Genomic DNA, 23,288 nt, shown 5'->3' with positions numbered 1-23,288 from the left:
CATTGGAATTTGGAATATGTGTTCTGCATTTTTAAGAGCTGCAATCCAATTTTTCACAGTGGAGCACATGCTTCTGCAGAGCAAGAATACCATGTATAAGAGGGCTCTTCTTGGCTTTTCCTCGTGAGAATTGCACCTACAATCTAAATAATTACTTTTGAGGCAAATGAAGGGCATACATACTGTGGTTTTTGTTTGTTTGTACTTTTTCCACTTTCCTTTGGAATATCCAATCACATTCTGAAATGTGATCACATGCTTTCGAAATGTGATTCATTTTCAAAATTAGTTCTCTCATACACAAAATACTTTTAAAAATACAGGTAAAAACCAATGTAGCTTTTCTTTGGGCACTTCCTCCAGTGAATTCAGGTCCTGCCAGTTACTCAAGAGAAAGTTCAGTTTTATCTGTAAATTAAATCGTAAATTCTCCTTATGGTCTTTGCTCAGAAACTCAAAATACAGTCAAACTAATTTCAGGACACGTACAGCAAAACCTCCAGATAACAGTTGGACAGCCATTACGCCAAATTTGGCTGAGGAATTTTTTCAATACATAACCATACATACCTAGCTTCAAATTCCTGTTTCCTATGGCTTCCATGATTTTTTGACAATGTCATTTCAGATGAGACCAGTTCATTTTTTTAAATGTTCATTTTGTGAGGACATAGCCAAGAGGTTTTTGAACACTTTATTTTAATAAAAGTCAAACATACAAAACTGAAATCAACACAGTAATAAAAATTACCTCCTTTCCATTGACAGGAAGACCTTCTCTCTGTGGATGGATTCTAGTCTACTAAAAACAAATTTTAGACTCGGGTAAACTGACAGACATGTTCACTAATCTGTGCATCAACGAATCCTGATGGTACCTGATCTTATTTTAGCTCCAAAAACCAAATTACAAAAGCCAACTACAGTCTAACATAATATACATGGGGAAACGGAGTTTGGATTAATGAGCAAGAATTACTCTAGTAGAAGAAAGAATGAAATCCAGTCTTGTTCATTAACTTAACACCATATTTTACAAAAATAATTATCTACATTGCATACAGGGCTATACATTAACTTTTTGCTTCAAACACATTTCAAGAGTGAGAGATGGCACTACCACCTTAAGCGATACATACTGGCAAAGGGAAGCAACTGCATCCACAAGATACAAAAAGGCCAGAACGTTTTACACATGGTTTCCTAAATAAAAATCAAAGTGGCCCAGCAATACTAACAAAGTCGAAGTTCGGCATTCTTATGAGGGGAACATCTTGATGCAGTTAACCAGCTGGATACACAGTAAAACTGGTTCAGCATGTTATGTGTAGAATTTCTGTATATTCATCAGTTATATTAATGTATCAAATAGCTCAATTCTTCCATGGAAATAACTACTTCTCTGTGCGAAATTTAACTCCTCCAACATCTAAAGTGCTAACCTATCTTGGAAAATAACAAACAACTCTTACTCAGCCCATAGTTACATTATGAGCATAATATAAAGTTCTGCTGAGATACAAGCAAGCATACTTCCCAGCCTGAGACTGAAAAAAATCACTTTCTCTTCTCTGTAATCTCCCAGAGCTGGAGGGGGGGGGGGGCGGGATTTCAAGACCTTGTATGGAATTTAGAGTGTGCAAGTGAGTTAGATTATGTTTTCTGTGAGTTCTAGGAGATCCCTCTACTCTTCTACCAACCTGTGGTCAGACTTTGCACTGGCTTTGGAAAGACACATGAAATAGTTATGTTTTTCATCATCTCTGAGGCTCCACATCACAGCAATTAACCCCTCTCTCGATGCTTTCTAGTCTGGCAGTAAAAGAGAGAGAAATGGGGCAAACTCCTGCAGCAAAACCAATACCAAGACTCTTCTGAAGTCTAGCATGACTTCACAGCAAGAGCAAATCCTTTAGCTTTAGGAAAGCAATAGAATTAATGGGAAGAAAAACTAATTCAAACTGAAAGACCCTCCCAATTATAAAAAGGAAAGATTCTGGCTAGAATCCTATGTAGCACAATGCAGCATAGTAATGCCATGAGGAATGAAACGGGAATGAAAACCAGCTGCACAGAGACAAAGAGTGCTCAATATTTGCCCATGCAGTAAGGTAACGGTTACAAGTACATGAGAAGGGGCAATAAAGCTGGGACGACTATTTTAATTACACAATAATTAGATTCATGTGTGTGAGGACACTCTCGAAATCAGAGTTGTTAGGTAACACAAAGGGAATTTCTCCATTAGTCTGACTTGTGCATATTCAGTTTGAAAACAGTAAAGGGGCCCTTCTGAACTAACTTCCATTGTTTTAACTTAAGGCTTGTACCAGCATAAGCCAACTGATGGCAATGACCATTTTCACTACGCACCGAATTTACTTTTAGAAAAATATAACAATAAAAAGGTAAATGTAAAGCCCTGCAGAGGTGATGTTTAGTCATTTCTCCCCACAATTACTGTGGCATCAAATGTCTGACATTGTACTTGGATGTATCTTGGTACTGCGTCATGGGTTTGTCTGCAATTCCACACGTCCCGACTCCAACTTTCCCTGTTACACTCTCAGGAGATGCAAAGATGCTCCGCTTTACCTGTGAAACAAATGTAAAAAGCCATTTATAAACATTTTTGGAAATTACGAAATCACAAAGCATTAATACTAAATGTATAGATGAGTAATTTTAAAAAGTAAAAGATGGGCTCAACTGGGCTCGACTTCAGGCCACATATGTTGATTGGGGTATCTCCCCCTCCCCCAAATGTATACACCCTTCAACAGCTAATACTGGCTATGGTGATTAGTTGTAGGCTATGTAAATACATGTTTATTAAAGAATAAATTTTATAACAATGACTTAATCATAGCTACAAATTTAATCTTTTACAATTATATGCAAGGTGTCCAAGTTGCCCCTTACAGCAATATACCAACTGTATAAGTTGAAGAACAGTTGCAAATCTCACTTAAGGTTTCTCTTGTAATTTTGTGACACTTCTCTGCTACTGGAATCTTTAGTTCTATAAACAGTGTAAACAGTGTATTGTCGAAGGCTTTCGTGGCCGGAATCACTGGGATGCGCTGAGTTTTTGGGGCTGCATGGTCATGTTCCAGAAGCTTTCTCTCCTGACATTTCGCCCACATCTATGGCAGGAATCCTCAGAGGTTGTGAAGTATGTATCTCACAACCTCTGAGGATGCCTGCCATAGATGTCGGTGAACGTCAGGAGAAGACTTCTGGAATATGGCCATACAGCCCGAAAAACTCACCACAACCCAGTGTAAACAGTGTATACATTTTTGAGACACCTTGCACTTTACTGCATTTTAGATCCCTTGTGAGCAATATTGTAATTACCAATATGTAAGGAGAGCATGGAATCATTCCAGCACAAATCACAAACCAAGATGGAAGTACAATACTCAATGGAAGTTTGCATTTGGTCCTAGTTACAACAGCACTCCTCATTTGATTAGCTATATTCCAGTGTCAGATAAACTGGATGACAATACATGATGTTACATGCGGCTGTATTTAAAGTTGGTTCAAAACTTTAACTGGTCCAATATGGCTGCAAAATACTGATAGGTACTAGAGGATTACCTCATTCATGATGCCTATACTATACTTGTATGCCTGTTTCTTGGAACAGTTCTGTTGGGAAGCACAGGTTTTTTTTCAGTAGTGCCCACTTTTGTAAAACATTTGGAAGGCCCCGTTATTTCAGACAACCAATGGCCTGATATTCGACCCAACATTCAAGTCAGGCCACTACTAGGCCAACTGATTCGATTACTGTTCTTACTGTTAGTATTTGGTGGATTGAACATTTCTGCATTGTCTTGGAAGGTTTTGATCTAAACATTGTGTTGTAATAAATATATGTCACAACCTTTATAAATCTGAACTTTTAATTTTACAACTAGTATCCCAACTTATCTCCCATACATTAGGCCAGTAACTAATATTTAACAAGATGTGGAAAATTACTACACAAGATTCCCTCACACTGCTTCTGGAATATATCGAAACAACTGTGTACAGTGTTCCCTCACTACTTCGCGGTTCACTTTTTGCGGATTCGCTGTTTCCCGGTTTTTTAATAAGCTCTAAAAGACTATTATAAATCATAAATAATTACAATTTACAGCCTAAGGAAGGGAAGAAGGAGAAGCCAAAGGGAGAAAAAAGTAGCCCAAGCGGCAACAGGAGGAGAAGGAGGCGATTTATCAACACACAATTGGTTGATAAAGACTTAAAATAGTGTAAAACTACTAAAATAATGTATAAATATTAAAATAAATATAGTGTCCCTACTTCACAGATTTTCACTTATTGCAGGTGGTCCTGGAACCTTACCCCAGCGATAAGTGAGGGAACACTGTACAGTGTACTTTGCATTTCCAAGGAGCGAGGTCATGACAGCAAAATTGTATAGTCCCATAATTCCACTACAGCAGTGGTTCACAACCTTTTTTTGACCAGGGACCACTCTCCAACATTAGTACCAAAAGAGTTACGAATCAGTTTTGAGTCAGCTTTAGATTCGGTTTGGTTATTTGTGGTGCTGATTCAGAAAATTGCATTGGATAAGACCACATCAACTCTAGTTTCTGATGCAGAACATATGCCATTCACTGGTCGCCATCTGCTCGCCCACAGAAAACCATATTTAATAATCTAGAGCTCATTAGGTCTATCCACTGCAATTTTCTGAACTAACACCCCAAATAACCACTGGAACAGACCTAAAAACAGACTGTGGCACAGCTAGATTAAGTAGCCAGCTGCAATAAATCACTCTGACAAAGAGGTTGTGAGTTCGAGGCCAGCCCGTGCCGGGGTGAGCACCCGACAATTAAAAGAAAAAATAGCCCCTGCACATTGTTGACCTAAGCAACCGAAAGATAGTTGCATCTATCAAGTAGGAATTTAGGTACCGCTCTGCAGGAAGGCAAATTTAACTAAATAATGACACCATAAAAAATTCGTCCAGCTCCCGTTTGGAATGAAGAAGTATCCATCAAGATGCCACAGTGGATGATGAAGCTCTACAATGACTACACTTTCACAATACTAAGCCATAGCATACACATACCTGTCCCTTTTTGTTTTTTGAGTAAGCTCTGTTGTTGAATTGTTGCCATTTGACTTTTTGATCCTCTCGCTCCTGCTCCAGCTCTTTGATGCGCTGGGCTTTTTTCAAGGCTTTCTTCTTTTTATATTCTCGTTGTTGAGCAATCATTTCTTTCCTAAAAGACAAATGGCACTGACAGTTAATTGCATACTTCATCATGCTGTATCTCCTTTGCTTTAACTTCACTTTTGCTCTCAGAACATGTAGACAAAAGAACGCACCGATTAAGAGAGCCTCACCTTGGGCTAGGTGAATGTAAAGTAAACTCTCAGTACAATGGAGTTTCAGCTGTCCAGGCCCATTTCATTCTCCAGTTGTAGAAAGTGCTGCCATTCCTTCTGTAAAGCAATCTGTGCACTGCAAGTTTCAATAAAGCACAGGAATCCTACTTTCATGCACTATAAAGAACAAAGGCTGTCTTTTAAGAATTCTAGCCAGTCTTTTTGCTAAACATAGAACACTAAAACTTAACTCAGAGATTATCCAATAGAAGTGCACTAAAGACCCAGTGCAGTTACGAAGAGAAAACAAAGGTATTGTCTTTAATCAGACTAATTAATGCTGATCATGAATTAAAGTTAACAGCACAAAGAATGGTATAATCTTTCATCATAATCCCAATCCACAATTTAGGTGCTACACATTCACAGTAGCAAGTAAATTCTGGAATGGTTAAAATCAAGTTAAGCAGAATTCTCTACTCCTGGGCCTCCAAAAAATGGACAGCCGAGCTAATATTCTAAATCCCACTCTAATTGGATAGGCGGAAAAATAGCAAGCCCACAACTCTTTAGCAGATCTGCAAAAACTATGCAGAACATGACACAAGAAAATAGAACGCAGATTTTTTAATTGCTGTAAAACTACCTCTGAAGGTGACAATTCATCAGCAATGGCAGCCTAAGTACAGAATGTTCTTTATACCATACAACAATGCTGAAAGTTAATTTCAGCCACTTACTTGGACATGGGCTTGTTGCCATTGTCTTCTTTTGCTTTCCTTCCCTCTTCCACAGGTTTCAGATTGAGCAGAGGTGTGACTTCTGCATTACCATATCCCGAAAAGGTGATGGCAGCTGTACCATTCTCTTCATCTATCTCTTCAATTTCCGCTTCATAGCACCTGTAAAGATATCATGGCTGTAAGCATGTGAGTAAAGGTTTAAGACTCAGCCCTAAAAAACTTGCAGCGATTAATATCATGCTTCAGGACATTTCTGTTCAATTTTGTACTGGCATCTCATGTCAGCCTTCAACATGCATTCTCCCTTGATTTCTAAAATAACAGCCAAATGCCTAGCATATATAAAACACAAAATGCTGGTGATCTTAAAAGTTAAAGAGCTCATAAACTGCATTCCCTTTCAAATTTTTCGGAAGATAAAGATTTTTTCTGTCTTTTTAAAAGGATTAATATAGCCAATTATATTCTTAAGCGTATTTACTGAATTTTAATTCTCTGTATTGTTTTCTTCTTATACATGCAATTCTGACTACAGCCTTATATAAAAGTATATGGGAATAAGCTTCATGGAACATAAGAAAAATTTACTTCTGAGGAGAGAGATACTGTCAACCTGTAATTTGACACCTCATCTGCACCTCCCATATAATCTATTTCTAAAATGAAATAATGTAGTACAAAACCTAAGGAAGTATTTAGAAGAACACGTATTACTGGTAAATGTGTTCTGCAACAGTGACACTGAAAGACTAAGGCTATTATCTAATTTCTTAACCACATCATTCAATGCAGATGAGCTGTTAATTAAAATAAGTATACGTGTTCTCAAGTGGACGGCCTACATGTAGGTATAAACTTCAAGCATCCCAAAGGCCTAAATGTGGAGGCCAAGATAGCACAGAGAAGGCACCTTTGTATTTCATTTCTCAAGTTATCCAGAGTGGGGTGTAGGCACTTCACAAATCCCACAGGCTCCTAAGGGAAGTCCCTGACAATGACAGCAGCTCAAGTGAGCTACCCATACGTCTTGCAGAAGAATAGTGCTGGTCAACACCTAAACTCTCTGTTCTGTCAGCACAAAATACCAATTAGATGACTCTGGGAAAGTTGTTATGTTAGAAAGCACTCAAATTATACTCCTCACTCTCTCCAAAGTAAGAACATATAGGGAAGACTGGTATTTCCTCTCGTCTCCCAAAAGCCTGTCCTGAGTCCAGTCCATATCAGTGTCAAAGACGTTCTTTGCTTCCTTCACAATACTTATTTTCTCTTCAGTTTTACGGTACCCCATGATTCTACATAACCCCAAAAAGACCTCTAGCTTTTATAAGCAAGTGGCTTTCCTATTTTCTTCCTTTCCCAAATTAGTGCTGAAATGCATACAGTTGGCTCTCTATATCCACAAATATGATAATCTTTGCCTTGATTTTATTAAATCCAAAAAGCAAACATTGATATGACCATTTTGTATTCATAGACTTTGGTATCCACAGAGAATTCTGGAAACAAATCCAGTAGATACCATGGACCCATGGTACATAATTTTACTTACTGGATATCTATACAGAATAGGAAATTTAAAAGGGCATAAAAAGCCAAGTTATACTTCACAATATGTATGCAAAAGTTACAAAATTCAATAAATGTTGCATTCAAGAAATATTCTTTGAAATTTTAAGTGTAAAATCTCTCAAACCAAGGATGAGATGTTGTTGGAATGCCCTCAGTCAATTGGGGAAAAATGCTAGGATCTGCAGTCCAACAACATATGTATTTTATCATTTCTTCAACTACCACACTTACCAAGTTAGTCCTCACCAGGATGCACACAGGTAGGGTATAAACCAAGTTGAAATGTCTTACCATGGAACTGTATTATTTCATGTAACGGTTACAGAAGTTTGTTTTCTACACTTACTGTCCATCTTCACTCCATGTGGCCATACATCTGTCTCCAACTTTCCAAGTGTGACTTGGGGGAGCTGAAGCAGAACTATCAGAACTTGTAAGAGTTTCTGAAGGTTGTGTTGAAAGGAGATCTTTGGTTAGTTCTATCACTTCCTGGGAGAAGAAAAAGAAGACAAATCTTCAAATCTTCACATACTGCTACCCACCCCATTAACATTCTTTCCCAAGTGCAAAGGTATTATAAAGGGTGGCAAACTGAACAGCAAATGAACTCATTTGCACTTGTCATCTTAGCAAATATCTCATATAACTCCTGAACTGCATAGCACTGTAACACCATTTGACTGAGGTAAGCAGGAACTAACAGTGCAACAGGGACATTCCCTAATTGCTTATTTTTGCAATTTTAATGATGATAATATTTATGCTTGCTTGGAATGTATAATTTCCAAAGTTTCTGACAGAAGGAAAAAAAAATTTCATAAACAGAAATATTTGGAGAAATTGAAAACGCACAGCTGTTTACAATTCAACGTTGTTTTGTTAGTTTAGAGTAGCTGTAATTTAGCTTGTTATGTATAATCCGGTTAGGTACAATTCAAAGTTTTAGCTGTGTCAGTCTGGAACAGTATGCAAAGGGATCTTGTGGCACAATTAAAACTACCTGAGATAAGTTAAGGTGCATTTATATTATTGAATTAAGTGCACTTTGATACCAGTTTAACTGCAATGAATCAGTGTTATAGAATCATGGGAATTGAGGCTTTACAATGTCCTTAACCTTCTCTGCCAAAGGCTGCTAGTGTCTTAGCAAACTACAAATCCCAGGATTCTATAGCATTAAGCCATGGCAGTTAAAGTGGTGTCAAACTGAAGTAATTGTACATTGGAAATGTACCCTAACTTGGTAGACTAACCTTTTGTAGAATTAAGCCCACCACATCAGATGCATGAGTGGAGAGCCTAAGAAAAGACCTTTAGGATTATGAATAAGGATACTGTTTTTCCCCTAAAATAAGATGCTGTCTTATTATTTTTTTGGTCCAAAAGACACGCTAGGTCTTACTTTCGGGGGATGTCTTATTTCGCTCTCTTCTCCTCCACCACGCCTGCAGCATGAAGGGGGAGTGAAAGGCACGCGCCTTTCCCTCTTCTCCTTTGTCTTTCTCGGCAAAAGAGAGAGCCATCGTCGCCAGAAAAGGAGAAGAAGGGCTGCTCCTTCTCCTTCACGGGCGGTAAAGAGGGTCGCCGATGCATCCCGCAAAGGAGAAGAAGGGCTCTTCCTCCTTCACATGCGGCAAAGGGGGCCGCCGCCGCCCGGGAAGGAGTAGAAGGGCTCCTCCTTTGCCTTCCCGGGCAGCAAAGGGGGCTGCCGCCGCCCGGGAAGGAGGAGGGCTCCTCCTTCGCCTTCCCGGGTGGGAAAAGGTGCCATCGCCGCCAGGGAAGGCAAAGGAGGGCTCCTCCTTTGTCTTTCCGGGCAGGAAACAGGGTTGTCGCCGCTGGGGAAGGCGAAGGAGAGCTCCTCCTTTGCCTTCCCATCGCCGCCGGGGAAGGCGCGCCTTCCCTTCTTCTTCCGCTCCCGCTTCCGGCGGGTTTCTTATATTAGGCAATCCCCCCAAATCTCTACTAGGTCTTATTTTATAGGGATGTCTTATTTTTGGGGAAACATGGTAGTAACAAACATGCAAAACTTGTGGGTATGGGGTTGAGTTGACAAGTTCTGTTTTAACATTGATTGTTGGGGGAGAAGAGCAGAAAAAAAATATGTTGGCTGAAACCAAAGTGGTAAAAGCCCTGAGTCCCCTCAGGTGAGAAGGGCGGGGTATAAATGTTGTAAATAAATAAAAGCGGGTTTCTGGAATATGATGCTAGCTGGGAATAAGAAAAGAGATGTAATAAACTGATCAAGAGAACCCTCGTGAGGCTGGAATGTAAATTAGTGTTATAGTATGTGGAGTGTGTCACTACATATATTATTTATATTTTAGTATTGACACTTGAAAAAAGCTAGATATGGCATAGCACCATTTTAAAAGTGGTAATCTCTATTTCCTCACAGAACAAATGTAAGATCTTATGCTTACTTTCTTTAAGCAGGGGACAGCCCTGGTTTTCTAAAGATCATTCTTAAAAGCCCTTAGATATTCATAAGTCAGCAATTGCTTCACCACTTATCAGTATCCCCAAGATGTCAATCCTGACAATGTAGTAAGCTTTCTTCACTATGTGAGAAAACATGTATATTGCAAAATTGTATCTTTTGAATTCTCACCTGTAAATCCTTCTTTAGTTTTAGTAGATCTTCATTATCTCCATTCCCCGTCAAAGCAGCTTCCACTTGTTGGAGCTGAGCTTTATAGCTAGCTAACTGTTTTGCAAGATCTTCCGACATCTACAAATAGGAAATGTAATTCCAGAATCAGATATAAGACTGTTTTAATGAAACTGTCTTATGAAAGTAACATTTAGAACTTAAATGACTAGTCATCTACTAAGAATTCTACCACAAGTGTCTAAGTATTCATCAATTAAATAAAAGCAAAGGTGATTATCCACTCATGCAGTTAGTGAGCCTCAAAGAACACAATATCCTTGAAATAATATTGATATGATTGTATTATTGTGAGTTCTTCCTAACGCTACTCTCAACATAGCTATCTCGACTACTTTGAACAGAAATACTTAAATAATTTTTGTGTCTTGTACACACATTTTCAACCAAACTATATGAAAGCCACCATCTCTTATATAGAATCAAACACAGATTCTTACGTGAGTCTCAAATGACTTCTACTTCCCCCTTTCTATCAACATTCCCAAAGAGTGCTAGAGCAAGAATAGGTAACATGTGACCCTAGATCCTGATACCTGAATAGGAAAATAACTATTTTGAGAGATTATGTAGGATGAACTTTGGGAGGAGAATAACTTCACTCACTGTCTACTACTAGAGGCAAGCTTTCACATATTTCTTCTGAGGAAATGAGGTTTTCAAAATGTTAAAAAAAAATCCATCCACACAAGCAGATCTTCTAATTCTTCCTTAAACACTCCCTGATACAAGAACCCTCCATTATTTGTAATCAGAGGTAGATATGTGAACAAGGAAATCATAGCACTAAAGTTATTTTTTATCTTGGCCCATCATATTTATATCAGACCACTCTTCTTACTATGGGCCATTCCACACAGGCCAATATCTCGATAGAACCCAGCACTTTATATGCCGGTTTCGATCGAGTTAAGAAGCCAGACTGCATCCCAAAACCCCGCCATTTCAGCGGGGTGGAGACTAATACCATTCCTGGCCAATCCACGATGGATCCAGGGTATATTGATGCCAACCCCACATTTTAGATCAAAACTTACTGGAGACGCCTGCCTCTGTTTGCAAGGCACTGGCAAAGATCTCCTGTCACTTCACTTTGGAGAGGGAAGGAAGGAGAGAACAGATCTTTACTAGAGGCCTGTAAATAGAGACAGGCATCTCTGGTAAGTTTTGATCTAAAATGGGGGCAGGGAGAGGAGGGCAGCAATGCCCCCCCCCCCAGGATCCCAAAGAACTAGGGTGGCAATGGAGATTGACCCTCAGGATCGCGGAAGATGCTCCTCAGAATCAATCTCCACAGACCCCATATTTGGGAAGGTGCTGATCTTCCCAGGTATTTTTTAACCAGGAGTAAACTCGGAAATCCAGGTTTATTTCAGATTAAACCAGTATAATCTGAGGCACTGTTTGGACACCTCAGACAAGGGTGGTCCCATCCCTGCTAGCCTTCTGCAAGCAGGTTAAGACCTTTTTCTGCCAACAGGCTTTTGGGGAAGGGTAAGGGGCAGGTTCTGGGGAAGTTGAGTGAGGATATGAGTTTTAAAGACCATTTTAGTGTATTTATTTTAATTATGTTTTGAACACATTGTCACTATTTGTTTTTAAACTTTTGTATTGCTCTTTTTAAACTTGTCTAATGTGGATTGTTAGCCGCCTTGAGTCCCCAAGGGGAGAAAGGTAGAGTATAAAGATAATATACCAGTAAATAATATAATAATCCAGAAAAATAAAGGCTTTAAGTCTGTGTAGATGAGCCCTAAGAAAGTGGCAGGGATTTCACTGTCTGTTGTTTCATACATTGTACATTGTCCTTTTAGTCCTATACTGGATTATAAATTAACACATCAACATTTTGCACACAAACACTCATTTGTCGTTATGTGTTCAGAAAAGGGTCATTTTCTGAGTAAACATGCTCCTGTCACAATGATTAGTTCTCTGCAAGCATTTTAGCCACTGTAACCTTCTACGCCTTACATTGGACAGCCAGATACATACTTGGGTTCTGGCCAAATGCTTCTCTTACTATTAGCGCCTATCAGAAAATTCACCAGAAGTCATGGATTTACCAGGCTACAAATCCAATATTAGTCCCACTAAAATTGCTGGGACAAAAAAATTCCAGTTCTCTCAACATAAGGAAGAAGTAAAAACTGTTGGATATCTAAATACACCCAAGCCATCATAGTATTTTTTTTAAAAAAAATTAATTAATTTTACGTCATCTATGCTGTAGAATTAATTCAGCTTGACGCCATTTTAGATGTAGTTCACTGAGGCATCACCACTCTTTAGAAGAGGAGAAAGACCTTGTAAAACTACAATTCTTGAAATTCCATAGTGTTGAGCCATGGCAATCCAAGTGGTGTCAAGCTGCATTAATGATACAATGCAAAGAGTAGTTCTTGACAAACCATAGAATCATAGAATCATAGAATAGTAGAGTTGGAAGAGACCTCAAGGGCCATCTAGTCCAACCCCCCGCTAAGAAGCAGGAAATCGCATTCAAAGCACCCCCGACAGATGGCCATCCAGCCTCTGCTTAAAAGCCTCCAAAGAAGGAGCCTCCACCACGGCCCGGGGGAGAGAGTTCCACTGCCGAACAGCCCTCACAGTGAGGAAGTTCTTCCTGGTGTTCAGGTGGAATCTCCTTTCCTGTAGTTTGAAGCCATTGTTCCGTGTCCTAGTCTGCAGGGCAGCAGAAAATAAGCTTGCTCCCTCCTCCCTATGACTTCCCCTCACATATTTGTACATGGCTATCATGTCTCCTCTCAGCCTTCTCTTCTGCAGGCTAAACATGCCCAGCTCTTTAAGCCTCTCCTCATAGGGCTTGTTCTCCAGACCCTTAATCATTTTAGTTGCCCTCCTCTGGACGCTTTCCAGCTTGTCAGCATCTCCCTTCATCTGCGGTGCCCAAAACTGGACACAGTATTCCAGGTGTGGTCTGACCAAGGCAGAATAGAGGGGGAGCATGACTTCCCTGGATCTAGACGTTATTCCCCTATTGATGCAGGCCAAAATCCCATTGGCTTTTTTAGCTGCCGCATCACATTGTAGGCTCATGTTTAACTTGTTGTCCACGAGGACTCCAAGATCTTTTTCGCACACACTGCTGTCAAGCCAGGCGTCCCCCATTCTGTATCTTTGATTTCCATTTTTTCTGCCGAAGTGAAGTATCTTGCATTTGTCCCTGTTGAACTTCATTTTGTTAGTTTCGGCCCATCTCTCTAGTCTGTCAAGATCGTTTTGAATTCTGCTCCTGTCTTCTGGAGTGTTAGCTATCCCTCCGAGTTTGGTGTCATCTGCAAACTTGATGATCGTGCCTTCTAACCCTTCGTCTAAGTCGTTAATAAAGATGTTGAACAGGACGGAGCCCTGCGGCACTCCACTTGTCACTTCTTTCCATGATGAAGACGACGCATTGGTGAGCACCCTTTGGGTTCGTTCGCTTAGCCAATTACAGATCCACCTAACCGTAGTTTTGTCTAGCCCACATTTTACTAGTTTGTTTGCCAGAAGGTCGTGGGGGACTTTGTCGAAGGCCTTACTGAAATCTAGATATGCTACATCCACGGCATTCCCTGTATCGACCCAACTCGTAACTCTATCGAAAAAAGAGATCAGATTAGTCTGGCATGACTTGTTTTTGGTAAATCCGTGTTGACTATTAGCAATGACCGCATTTGTTTCTAAGTGTTTGCAGACCACTTCCTTAATGATCTTTTCCAGAATCTTGCCTGGTATTGATGTGAGGCTGACCGGACGGTAATTGTTTGGGTTGTTCTTTTTTCCCTTCTTGAAGATAGGGACCACATTCGCCCTCCTCCAATCTGCTGGGACTTCTCCTGTTCTCCAAGAACTCTCGAAGATGATTGCCAGTGGTTCTGAAATAACTTCCGCTAGTTCCTTCAATACTCTTGGATGTAGCTGATCTGGCCCTGGGGACTTGAATTCGTTTAGAGTGGCCAGGTGTTCCTGGACAACTTGTTTCCCTATTTGGGGTTGGATTTCCCCCAATCCTTCGTCCATTCCATGTTGCTGAGGTTGAAGATGGCTTTCTTTTTGTGAGAAGACCGAGGCAAAGAAGGATGAGATATGGCTGTTAGCTTGTTAACCACACTAGAACCATGCACACAATCCCTCAACATTAACACAGGGAAAGGAGATCAGATTATTTTGCTTTACTAACATTGAACATATTTAAAAACAAATGCAGTCTGTTAAACACCACACAAATTATATTCAAAATAAAAGTACAGAGCACTGAGCTCAAATCTGGCTCAGGACAAATCTAAACAAGGAGGTTAATGGGTCAGAGTGGGGATATAAAGAAGAAATGAAATGTTAACTGACTTCAGGAACATAAATAGGAAAATCAAAGGTTCTAGCTCTGGAAACTCTTTTGTGAGGGACTGGAGAGAAGAGATGTGCCCTGGAGCCAGGGCCCCATCTCCAAAACAATTTTAGAGTCTATTCTGCTACAGATACAATAGGTTTAAAGACAATCATGAAAGCGGTATTCCAATTGTGTGCAATGAAACATGATAGCCTTGAAAGCTGTGTCAATGTCTCACTTTACAACCTCAGACCTATTTTAAGGCCCCTTCTACACTGTCATATAAAATCCAATTACCTGATTTGAACTGGATTATATGCCAGTGTAAACTCATATAATCCAGTTCAAAGCAGATAATGTGGTTTACCAGTTTTGATAATCTGGATTATACAGCAGTGTAAAAGGGGGCTAAATCTATTCTTTGGGAAATAAGGAACTCTAGCAGGTTAAAATTAATAATAAACAACGTTCACAACAATGTTTCGGGGTGGAAAGAAAGTAAGGCCCCTTCCAAACTGTCTTTGCATGATAAACTGATTATGATAAACAGGCAAGCCACATCTTAGAAGGTGGCTGAAATCAGATGAGGAAAAGGCAGGTCGCCAGTCATGCATTTAAAGCAAACATACAGAGAGGGAGAGGGAGCTTTAGAAGCAGGCTGAAAACATCTTAGAAGGATTTGAAGAGACAAACTGATGAACTGTTGTCACTTACCATCTAAGCTTTGAGGGTTAAGCAAAAGTAACCCATGACAGCAATAGCCTCTCCTACTGTTATCATTGTTATTGTTAACACTGTTGTTCAGAAGCATAAAATCATGTAAGATTCATTACCCTTTATGCATATATGTAATTCAATATTTTTGTGTATCTTTCAATTCTCATGGCAATATGCACTGTTGAAAACAGTAACTCATAGCAAAATCATCAGTGGAAGAAAAACATTATTTTTTTTAAAAAAAAGAATCAAGCGTAATAGTTGAACTATTTCAGTCCAGGTACTTGTAAGAGACAACAATAATTGTGTAAGGGTTTGAGAATTATGCTATAACTCTGGAGTCCAAGGTTTGAATCACTGTTTGGCCAAGGAAACCCTCTAGATGACATTGGGCAAGTCATGCTCTCTCAGCCTCAGAGGAAATCAATGCCAAACCCTTCTGAATAAACCTTGTCACAGCCATATAATCCAGAATATCAAGACAGAAAATTCCACAATATCTGATTTGAACTGGGGGCCCTTCCACACAGCTGAATAAAATCCCACATTATTTGCTTTGAAGTGGGATATATGGCAGTGTGGACTCAGGTAACCCAATCCAAAGTGGATATTGTGGGATTTTCTGCCTTGATATTCTGGGTTATATGGCTAAGCAGAAGGGCCCTGGGTTATCTGAGTCCCACTGCCATACAGTCCAGTTCAAAGCAGATAATGATGCATTTTCTGCCTTGATATTCTGGGTTATATGGCTAAGCGGAAGGGCCCTGGGTTATCTGAGTCCCACTGCCATACAGTCCAGTACAAAGCAGATAATGATGCACTTTCTGCCTTGATATTCTGGGTTATATGGCTGAGTGGAAGGGCCCTAGGTTATCTGAGGGCTCTTCCACACAGCCATATAACCCAGAATATCAAGGCAGAAAATGCATCATTATCTGCTTTGAACTGGGTTATCTGAGTCCACATTGCCATATATTCCAGTTCAAAGCAGATATTGTGGGATTTCTTGCCTTGATATTCTGGGTTATATGGCTGTGTGGATGGGCCCTGAGTCACACTGCCATATAGTCCAGTTCAAAGCAAATAATGTGGGATTTTCTGCCTTGATATTCTGGGTTGCAATGGCTGTGTGGAAGGACCCTAAGATGGCTTCAGAATATGCCATGCAATGTTTTGATGCTTCATCCTCAAGCAACATTGTGATAAAAACCACGTAAGAGAAAAGAATAATAACATGTTAGAAATCAGAAGAAGATCGTTTGTCAAAATATTGTTTTTGCCCGTTTAGATGGTCTGGCGGCAACAACAAAAAACATATTGACAAAATGTCGGCCTGTTCTCTCACATCCTCCTTTTCTCCCGCCCTTTTCCTGTATGACTGTAACACTGATGAAGCCTGAAGAAGACAGTGCATCCTACAGCAAGGAAGAAATGGGAGATATAGATAGATAGATATATCAGGAGGGAAAGAAAGAAGGAGCGAAAAGGCCTGCAGACCAAGGAGAAGCAGCTAAGGCGGCTCTCATAAAGGAAGGCCGAGAGCGAGGAAGGAGGTTTTCGGGCCCGGAGAAAGCGACCTTGGCGCCACAACAGACCGGAGGAAACCAAACCAGGCCAGGCCGCCCCCCGCTTTCGCTCACCTTGGCCTCAGGCGCGGAGGAGGGCCTCTCGACGTCCCCTCAGGCCGCCGGAAATCTGGCTGGGCTGCCTGCGCACGGTACGTTACGTTACGTTACGTACAAGCGCTTCCCTTTCCTGAAGGGCGCCTTAGCGACGGCGCACACAAACCCCGCCCTCCCGTCACCGGAAGCGAGTGCTCTCGTGAGAGGTGGCCGAAAGGAGACAAGATATGAGAGAGAGAGAGAGAGAGAGAGCGAGATCTCGCGCCGTCACGTGGTCTGCGTTTGTATACAAGAGTGCGTGCTTCCTTGGATTCCCCTTCTAAACCATAAAGGTCCCTTTCTTGTTTTCTTTTCCCTTCTTTCTATTTTCCTTCCCCCCTTTTTCTTCCTTCCTTCCCGTCTTTTTTTCCGTCTCCCTCAATATATACAATATAATAATATATAGCAACTAGCTGTGCCCGGTCACGCGTTGCTGTGGCGAAGTCTGGTGGTATGGGAAATAAAGTATTGAGGAATTGGTGGTAGTTAAGGTAAAGGTTTCCCCCTGACATTAAGTCCAGCCCTGTCTGACTCTGGGGGTTGGTGCTCATCTCCATTTCTAAGCCGAAGAGCTGGCGTTGTCCGTAGACTCCTCCAAGGTCATGTGGCCGGCATGACTGCATGGAGCGCCATTACCTTCCCGCCGGAGCAGTACCTATTCATCTACTCTCATTTGCATGTTTTTGAACTTCTGGGTTGGCAGAAGCTGGGGCTAACAATGGGGGCTCTTTCCGCTCCCCCAATTCAAACGTGTAGCCTTTCGGTCCAGAAGTTCAGCAGCTCAGTGCTTTAACACGCTGCACAATCGGGATATTGCCTAAAGGTTGTGAATATACAATATTTCTGATTTTTTTTGTCTGTTGGAGGCAAGTATGAATGCTGCAATTAGGGGAAATGATTAGCATGTAATGGCCTTGCAGCTTTAAAGCCTGGCTGTTTCCTCCCTGAGTGAATTTTTTGTTGGGAGGTGTTAGCTGGCCCTGATTGTTTCCTGTCTGGAATTCCCTAGTTTTCGGAGTGGTGTTGTTTGCGATATTTTATGTGCTTCTACTGTCTGTGACCCTGAGAAAACAGAGGATTTTCCAGACTTTGATGATGGGAATACTTTGTTGGGAGGTGTTAGCTGGCCCTGATCGTTTCCTGTGTGGAATTCCCCTGTTTTCAGAGTGTTATTCTTTATTTAGTGTTCTGATTTTAGAGATTGTATTGTTCTGTTTTATTATACCACATTAATTTTTATATATTCAGATTTTAGTGTTTTTGAATACTTGGAGCCAGATTGTATTCATTTTCACAGTTCACAGCAACACAATAATAATAATAATAATAATAATAATAATAATAATAATAATAATAATGATAGGAATAATAATGACTTTGGTAATACACACTGCTTCACTCCCTTCTCAGCTTCCTTTCTGGAAGAATCCTTTCTTGGGAGCTGGCCCTGATTGTTTCCTTTGTGGAATTTCCAATTTCCCTGCTTTCAGAGTGTTGTTTTTTATTTACTGTCCTGGTTCTAGAGATTATATTGTTCTGTATTATTCTATCACAGTAATTATTTCATATTACAGTAGAATGTCGCTTATCCAATGTTCTGGATTATCCAACGCAGTCTGCCTTTTAGTAGTCAGTTCCTGTAGTCAGTGTTTTAAATTCATGGTGATATTTTGGTGGTAAATTTGTAAATACAGTAATTACTACATAGCATTACTGCACATGGAACTACTTTTTCTGTCAAAGTTGTTGTATAACATGATGTTTTGGTGCTTAATTTGTATAATGACCTAATTTGATGTTTAATCCGCTTTTCCTGAATCCCTTCTTATTATCCAACATAATTACTTATCCAACGTTCTGTCGGCCTGTTTATGTTGGATAAGTGAGACTCCACTGTATATTGATAATGTTATATTATCTGCTTAGAACTGGATTATATGAGGCCCCTTCTACACAGCTGGATAAAATGCACACTGAAGTGGATTATATGGCAGTGTGGAGCAGATAATATACGATTCTAAATGGGTTATATAGCTGTGTGGAAGGGCCTTGAGTCTACACTGCCATATAATCCAGTTAAAATCTGATAATCTGTGGAAGAGGCCTAAGTGAGGCCTAACTATGCCTGTTCCCAGGGCTGAGTAGGTTGCTAGGAGACCAAGTGAGCGGAGCTTAGCGTTCAAACTGGCAGCAATTGGATAAAAACTATTATTCCTTTCCCTGTAATTAGGACTTTATTTTTCTTTTCTTTTTGTTGTATCAACCTAGAGCCGTGGATGATGGGTTGTGTTGTCAAATTTCGAGGTTGGGGGGCCTGTAGTTTTGTTGTTTTGTCTGCTGCCCTTATGCCATCACTCTTTTATATATAGAAAGATAGATAGATAATAACATTGTAATGTAGTAGTGCTGGTATATTATATGTAATATCAATAATGTAATTATAGTGTATATTATATATACTACAATTTATGATGTGGTGCAATATATAATACTAATACAGTAGTATAATGTACTAGTAGTTTTTATTCATTTTGTGTCAGGAGCATTGCAAAAATAAGTATAAAACTGATAAAATAAAGAAACCACGAGCAGTTAAATGATTTTTGACCAAAAACGGGCAAAAACGGCTGCATTGTCTTTAGCTTTAAAGACAGTTCTTCCTCTGTGCATGGGGCAGGGCATGGTGGCCAACACACAGATGCAGAGTTGTTTGTTCTTCTCCACAGTCACACAAGGTTCTTCTAGATAATGCCATTTTGCCAAGTTGGCAAGAGTAAAGAACCAGTTTAATAGGCTTTGAGGCCTGACAATGGGAGAGAGTATTGCAGTGAGTCAGTTGGAAATCTGCTTAAACACTGTGGAATAGTGCATCAGCATTCCCTGACCTATTTTCCTCATCAGAATGGCATTGCAGAAAAGAAAAATAGAAGTTTGATTGAAACAGCCAGAACAATGCTTCTCGATTCTGGATTACTAGAGCGTTTCTGGGCTGAAGCAATATTTTCTCCTCCAGTGGTACAATGGGTTAAACCCTTTTGCCAGCAGGACTTGGTTGGCAGTTCCAATCCGCGGAAAGTGAGTGAGCTCCCTCTGTCGGGGACATGAGAGAAGCCTCCCTCAAGGATGGTAAAACATCAAAACATGCGGGCGTCCCCTGGGCAATGTCCTTGCAGACAGCTAATTATCTCACACCAGAAGCAACTTGCAGTTTCTCAAATCGCTCCTGAAACACACAAAAAACCCACACTATAACTCTCAGAATTCAATAACTGAGCTGTGGCAGTTTGGGGATGTAGAGTTCTCTAGCAGAGAATACTCCAAATTGCAACTTCCAGGATAGCCTGGGTCCATGGCTGATAAAATGTTATGGAACTAACAGAACTACATATTGCAGCCCTCAATTTATTTGGGAACACTGGTTACAAGGCTACTAATTCCCCAAGAAGCCAGATTCTGTGTAATGTGGAATACGATCTGTAAATTCCATCCACAACCGTAACTTTATTTATTTATTTGCTACATTTATATCCCGCCCTTCTCACCCCGAAGGGAACTCAGAGCGGCTTACAAATAATATGTACATACAATAAGTTATATTACCAGCATAGCACAACACCAGCACTACACATCACTATACTGTACTACACCACCACATCGCAACACTACTATTAACACTACATGTAATATAAATATATAATTAACACTAAATTATATTTTTATTAGCACTACAGGTCCCCTGGTGGCACAGTGTGTTAAAGCGCTGAGCTGCTGAACTTGTGGACCAAAAGGTCCCAGGTTCAAATCCCGGGAGCGGAATGAGCGCCCACTGTTAGCCCCAGCTCCTGCCAACCTAGCAATTCGAAAACATGCAAATGTGAGTAGATCAGTAGGTACCGCTCCGGCGGGAAGGTAACGGCGCTCCTTGCAGTCATGCCGGCCACATGACCTTGGAGATGTCTATGGACAACGCCGGCTCTTCAGCCTAGAAATGGAGATGAGCACCAACCCCCAGAGTCGGTCACGACTGGACTTAATGTCAGGGGAAACCTTTACCTTACTTAGCACTACACTATATCACATTGCAACAATATCATCAACATCATATGCACATACATTATATGACATTATTATGTATTATTGTATATTATATACAATATAATATATATGTATATTATATTATCAGCATAGCATATTGCTGGGGAGAAGGGCCCCCAACTGATGGTACAGGAGGCGAGGTGGAATTGTCTTCCTGTCTGCCCCTTCTTCGCTCTGGATATTTGATAGGATATTTGATTATTTTAAGAATTTTAAAGTGTTTTAAGGGATTTAAATTGACTGGTTGTGTAATTCTTCAAATATGTTGTGGGTTTTAAATTGCACCTTTTAAAATGTTTTTTAATTTCAGCTATCCATTAAAGGTTGGGGTTCAGAGCCCGGCACACTTCAAAGTCAGATTAAAACATAAACTAGGTTTGAAGGCAACAAGAGTATACCTGGATTTCAGTAAGGCCTTCGACAAGGTCCCCATGACCTTCTGGCAAACAAACTAGTAAAATGTGGGCTAGACAAAACTACAGTTAGGTGAATCTATAATTGGCTAAGCGAATGAACCCAAAGGGTGCTCACCAATGCGTCTTCTTCATCCTGGAAAGAAGTAACAAGTGGAGTGCCGCAAGGTTCCATCCTGGGCCCAGTTCTGTTCAGCATCTTTATTAACGACTTAGACAAAGGGTTAGAAGGCATGATCATCAAGTTTGCAGATGACACCAAACTGGGAGGGATAGCTAATACTTCAGAAGACCGGAGCAGCATTCAAAACGATCTTAATAGACTAGAAAGATGGGCTGAAACTAACAAAATGAAGTTCAACAGGGACAAATACAAGATACTCCACTTAGGCAGAAAAAATGAAATGCAAAGGCACAGAATGGGAGATATCTGGCTCGACAGCAGTATGTGTGAAAAAGACCTTGGAGTCCTCATGGACAACAAGTAAACATGAGCCAACAATGTGATGCGGCAGCAAAAAAGCCAATGGGATTTTGGCCTGCAACAATAGGAGTATAGTGTCTCGACCCAGGGAAATCATGCTACCCCTCTATTCTGCCTTGGTCAGACCACACCTGGAATACTGTCCAATTCTGGGCACCGCAGTTGAAGTGAGATGTTGACAAGCTGGAGAAGGGCAACTAAAATGATCAAGGGTCTGGAGAACAAGCCCTATGAAGAGCGGCTTAAAGAGCTAGGCATGTTTAACCTGCAGAAGAGAAGGCTGAGAGGAAACATGATACTGTAGCCATGTATAGATATGTGAGGGGAAGTTATAGGGAGGAGGGAGCAAGCTTGTTTTCTGCTGGCCTGGAGACTAAGATGCAGAACAATCGCTTTAAACTACAGGAAAGGAGATTTCACCTGAACATCAGGAAGAACTTCCTCACAGTGAGAGCTGTTTGGCAGTGGAACTCTCTCCCCCGGACTGTGGTGGAGGCTCCTTCTTTGGAGGTTTTTAAGCAGAGGCTGGATGGCTATCTGCTGGGGGTTCTTTGAATGCGATTTCCTGCTTCTTGGCAGGGGATTGGACTGGATGGCCCATGAGGTCTCTTCCAACTCTATGATTCCAAGAGGTTTATTATTTTGGGTCCAAAAGGAGCTCAGAATAGAATCTGCTCTCAAAGATCTGGCCTACCCCAATGCAAAATATACATTTGTACACTTTTGACAGCTATTCATAACACCTGTGGTCCAGTTATTGGTCTTCCTGGTGGCAGGAAATTCAAGGAGCTGTCATTCGTTGGTTTGAAGTTTGGGTCCATTTAAAGGTCCGCCCCAAGAGATGTGTAGACCTCCAGAATGTGGTGTGACAATATGGAAAATAGATCCTGACATGATTAATTACTCAGTCCACTTTATACACAGGAAGAGTCCGGTGAACACAATGATCAATTATGTTGATTTAACAGCTCAATGGAAAGTATACACTGGCAATCTGTGTGATCATCCCCACAAGCAGATAACTCTGGATCTTTATCAATAAGCTGGAAAAACCCTACATGATGGTATTAGCTTGTAATGGATGGGAAACCAGAGGTGCCTCAGGTACACAGACATGTTACATTTTTAACAGGTGTTATGTGACTTATACATTGGATAATATAAGCATACATCTCCCTACACTGCATCACTGAACACAGTTTTACTTTTGTCTATGAACCTATTACCATGCAAGAATTATG

At 40.5% G+C, this 23,288-nt stretch overlaps 2 protein-coding genes across 2 annotated transcripts in view; one reads left to right on the top strand and one right to left on the bottom strand.

Moving 5' to 3' along the window:
• Window positions 1–678: 678 nt before the first annotated feature.
• smndc1 (survival motor neuron domain containing 1) lies at window positions 679–17,174 on the bottom strand. Its single transcript, XM_003218523.4, has 6 exons — window positions 17,035–17,174; window positions 10,285–10,404; window positions 8,023–8,165; window positions 6,102–6,263; window positions 5,102–5,255; window positions 679–2,595 (listed from the first exon to the last, which is right to left on the bottom strand). The coding sequence occupies exons 2-6, from the start codon at window positions 10,402–10,404 to the stop codon at window positions 2,458–2,460; spliced, it is 717 nt and encodes a 238-aa protein (XP_003218571.1). The 5' UTR covers window positions 17,035–17,174; the 3' UTR covers window positions 679–2,457.
• Window positions 11,587–23,288, top strand: part of LOC134297953 (uncharacterized) — a 27,471-nt gene continuing 15,769 nt past the window's right edge. The window contains exons 1-2 of the mRNA XM_062976987.1: window positions 11,587–11,658; window positions 16,847–17,348. Coding sequence (XP_062833057.1) covers window positions 11,587–11,658; window positions 16,847–17,348 — 574 coding nt within the window. The remainder of the gene's footprint in view (window positions 11,659–16,846; window positions 17,349–23,288) is intronic.

This window comes from Anolis carolinensis, chromosome 3, assembly GCF_035594765.1.
Source record: "Anolis carolinensis isolate JA03-04 chromosome 3, rAnoCar3.1.pri, whole genome shotgun sequence".
NCBI lineage: Eukaryota > Metazoa > Chordata > Lepidosauria > Squamata > Dactyloidae > Anolis > Anolis carolinensis.
The sequence above is the reverse complement of the archived record's forward strand: the minus strand, read 5'-3'. Positions and strand labels throughout refer to the sequence as shown.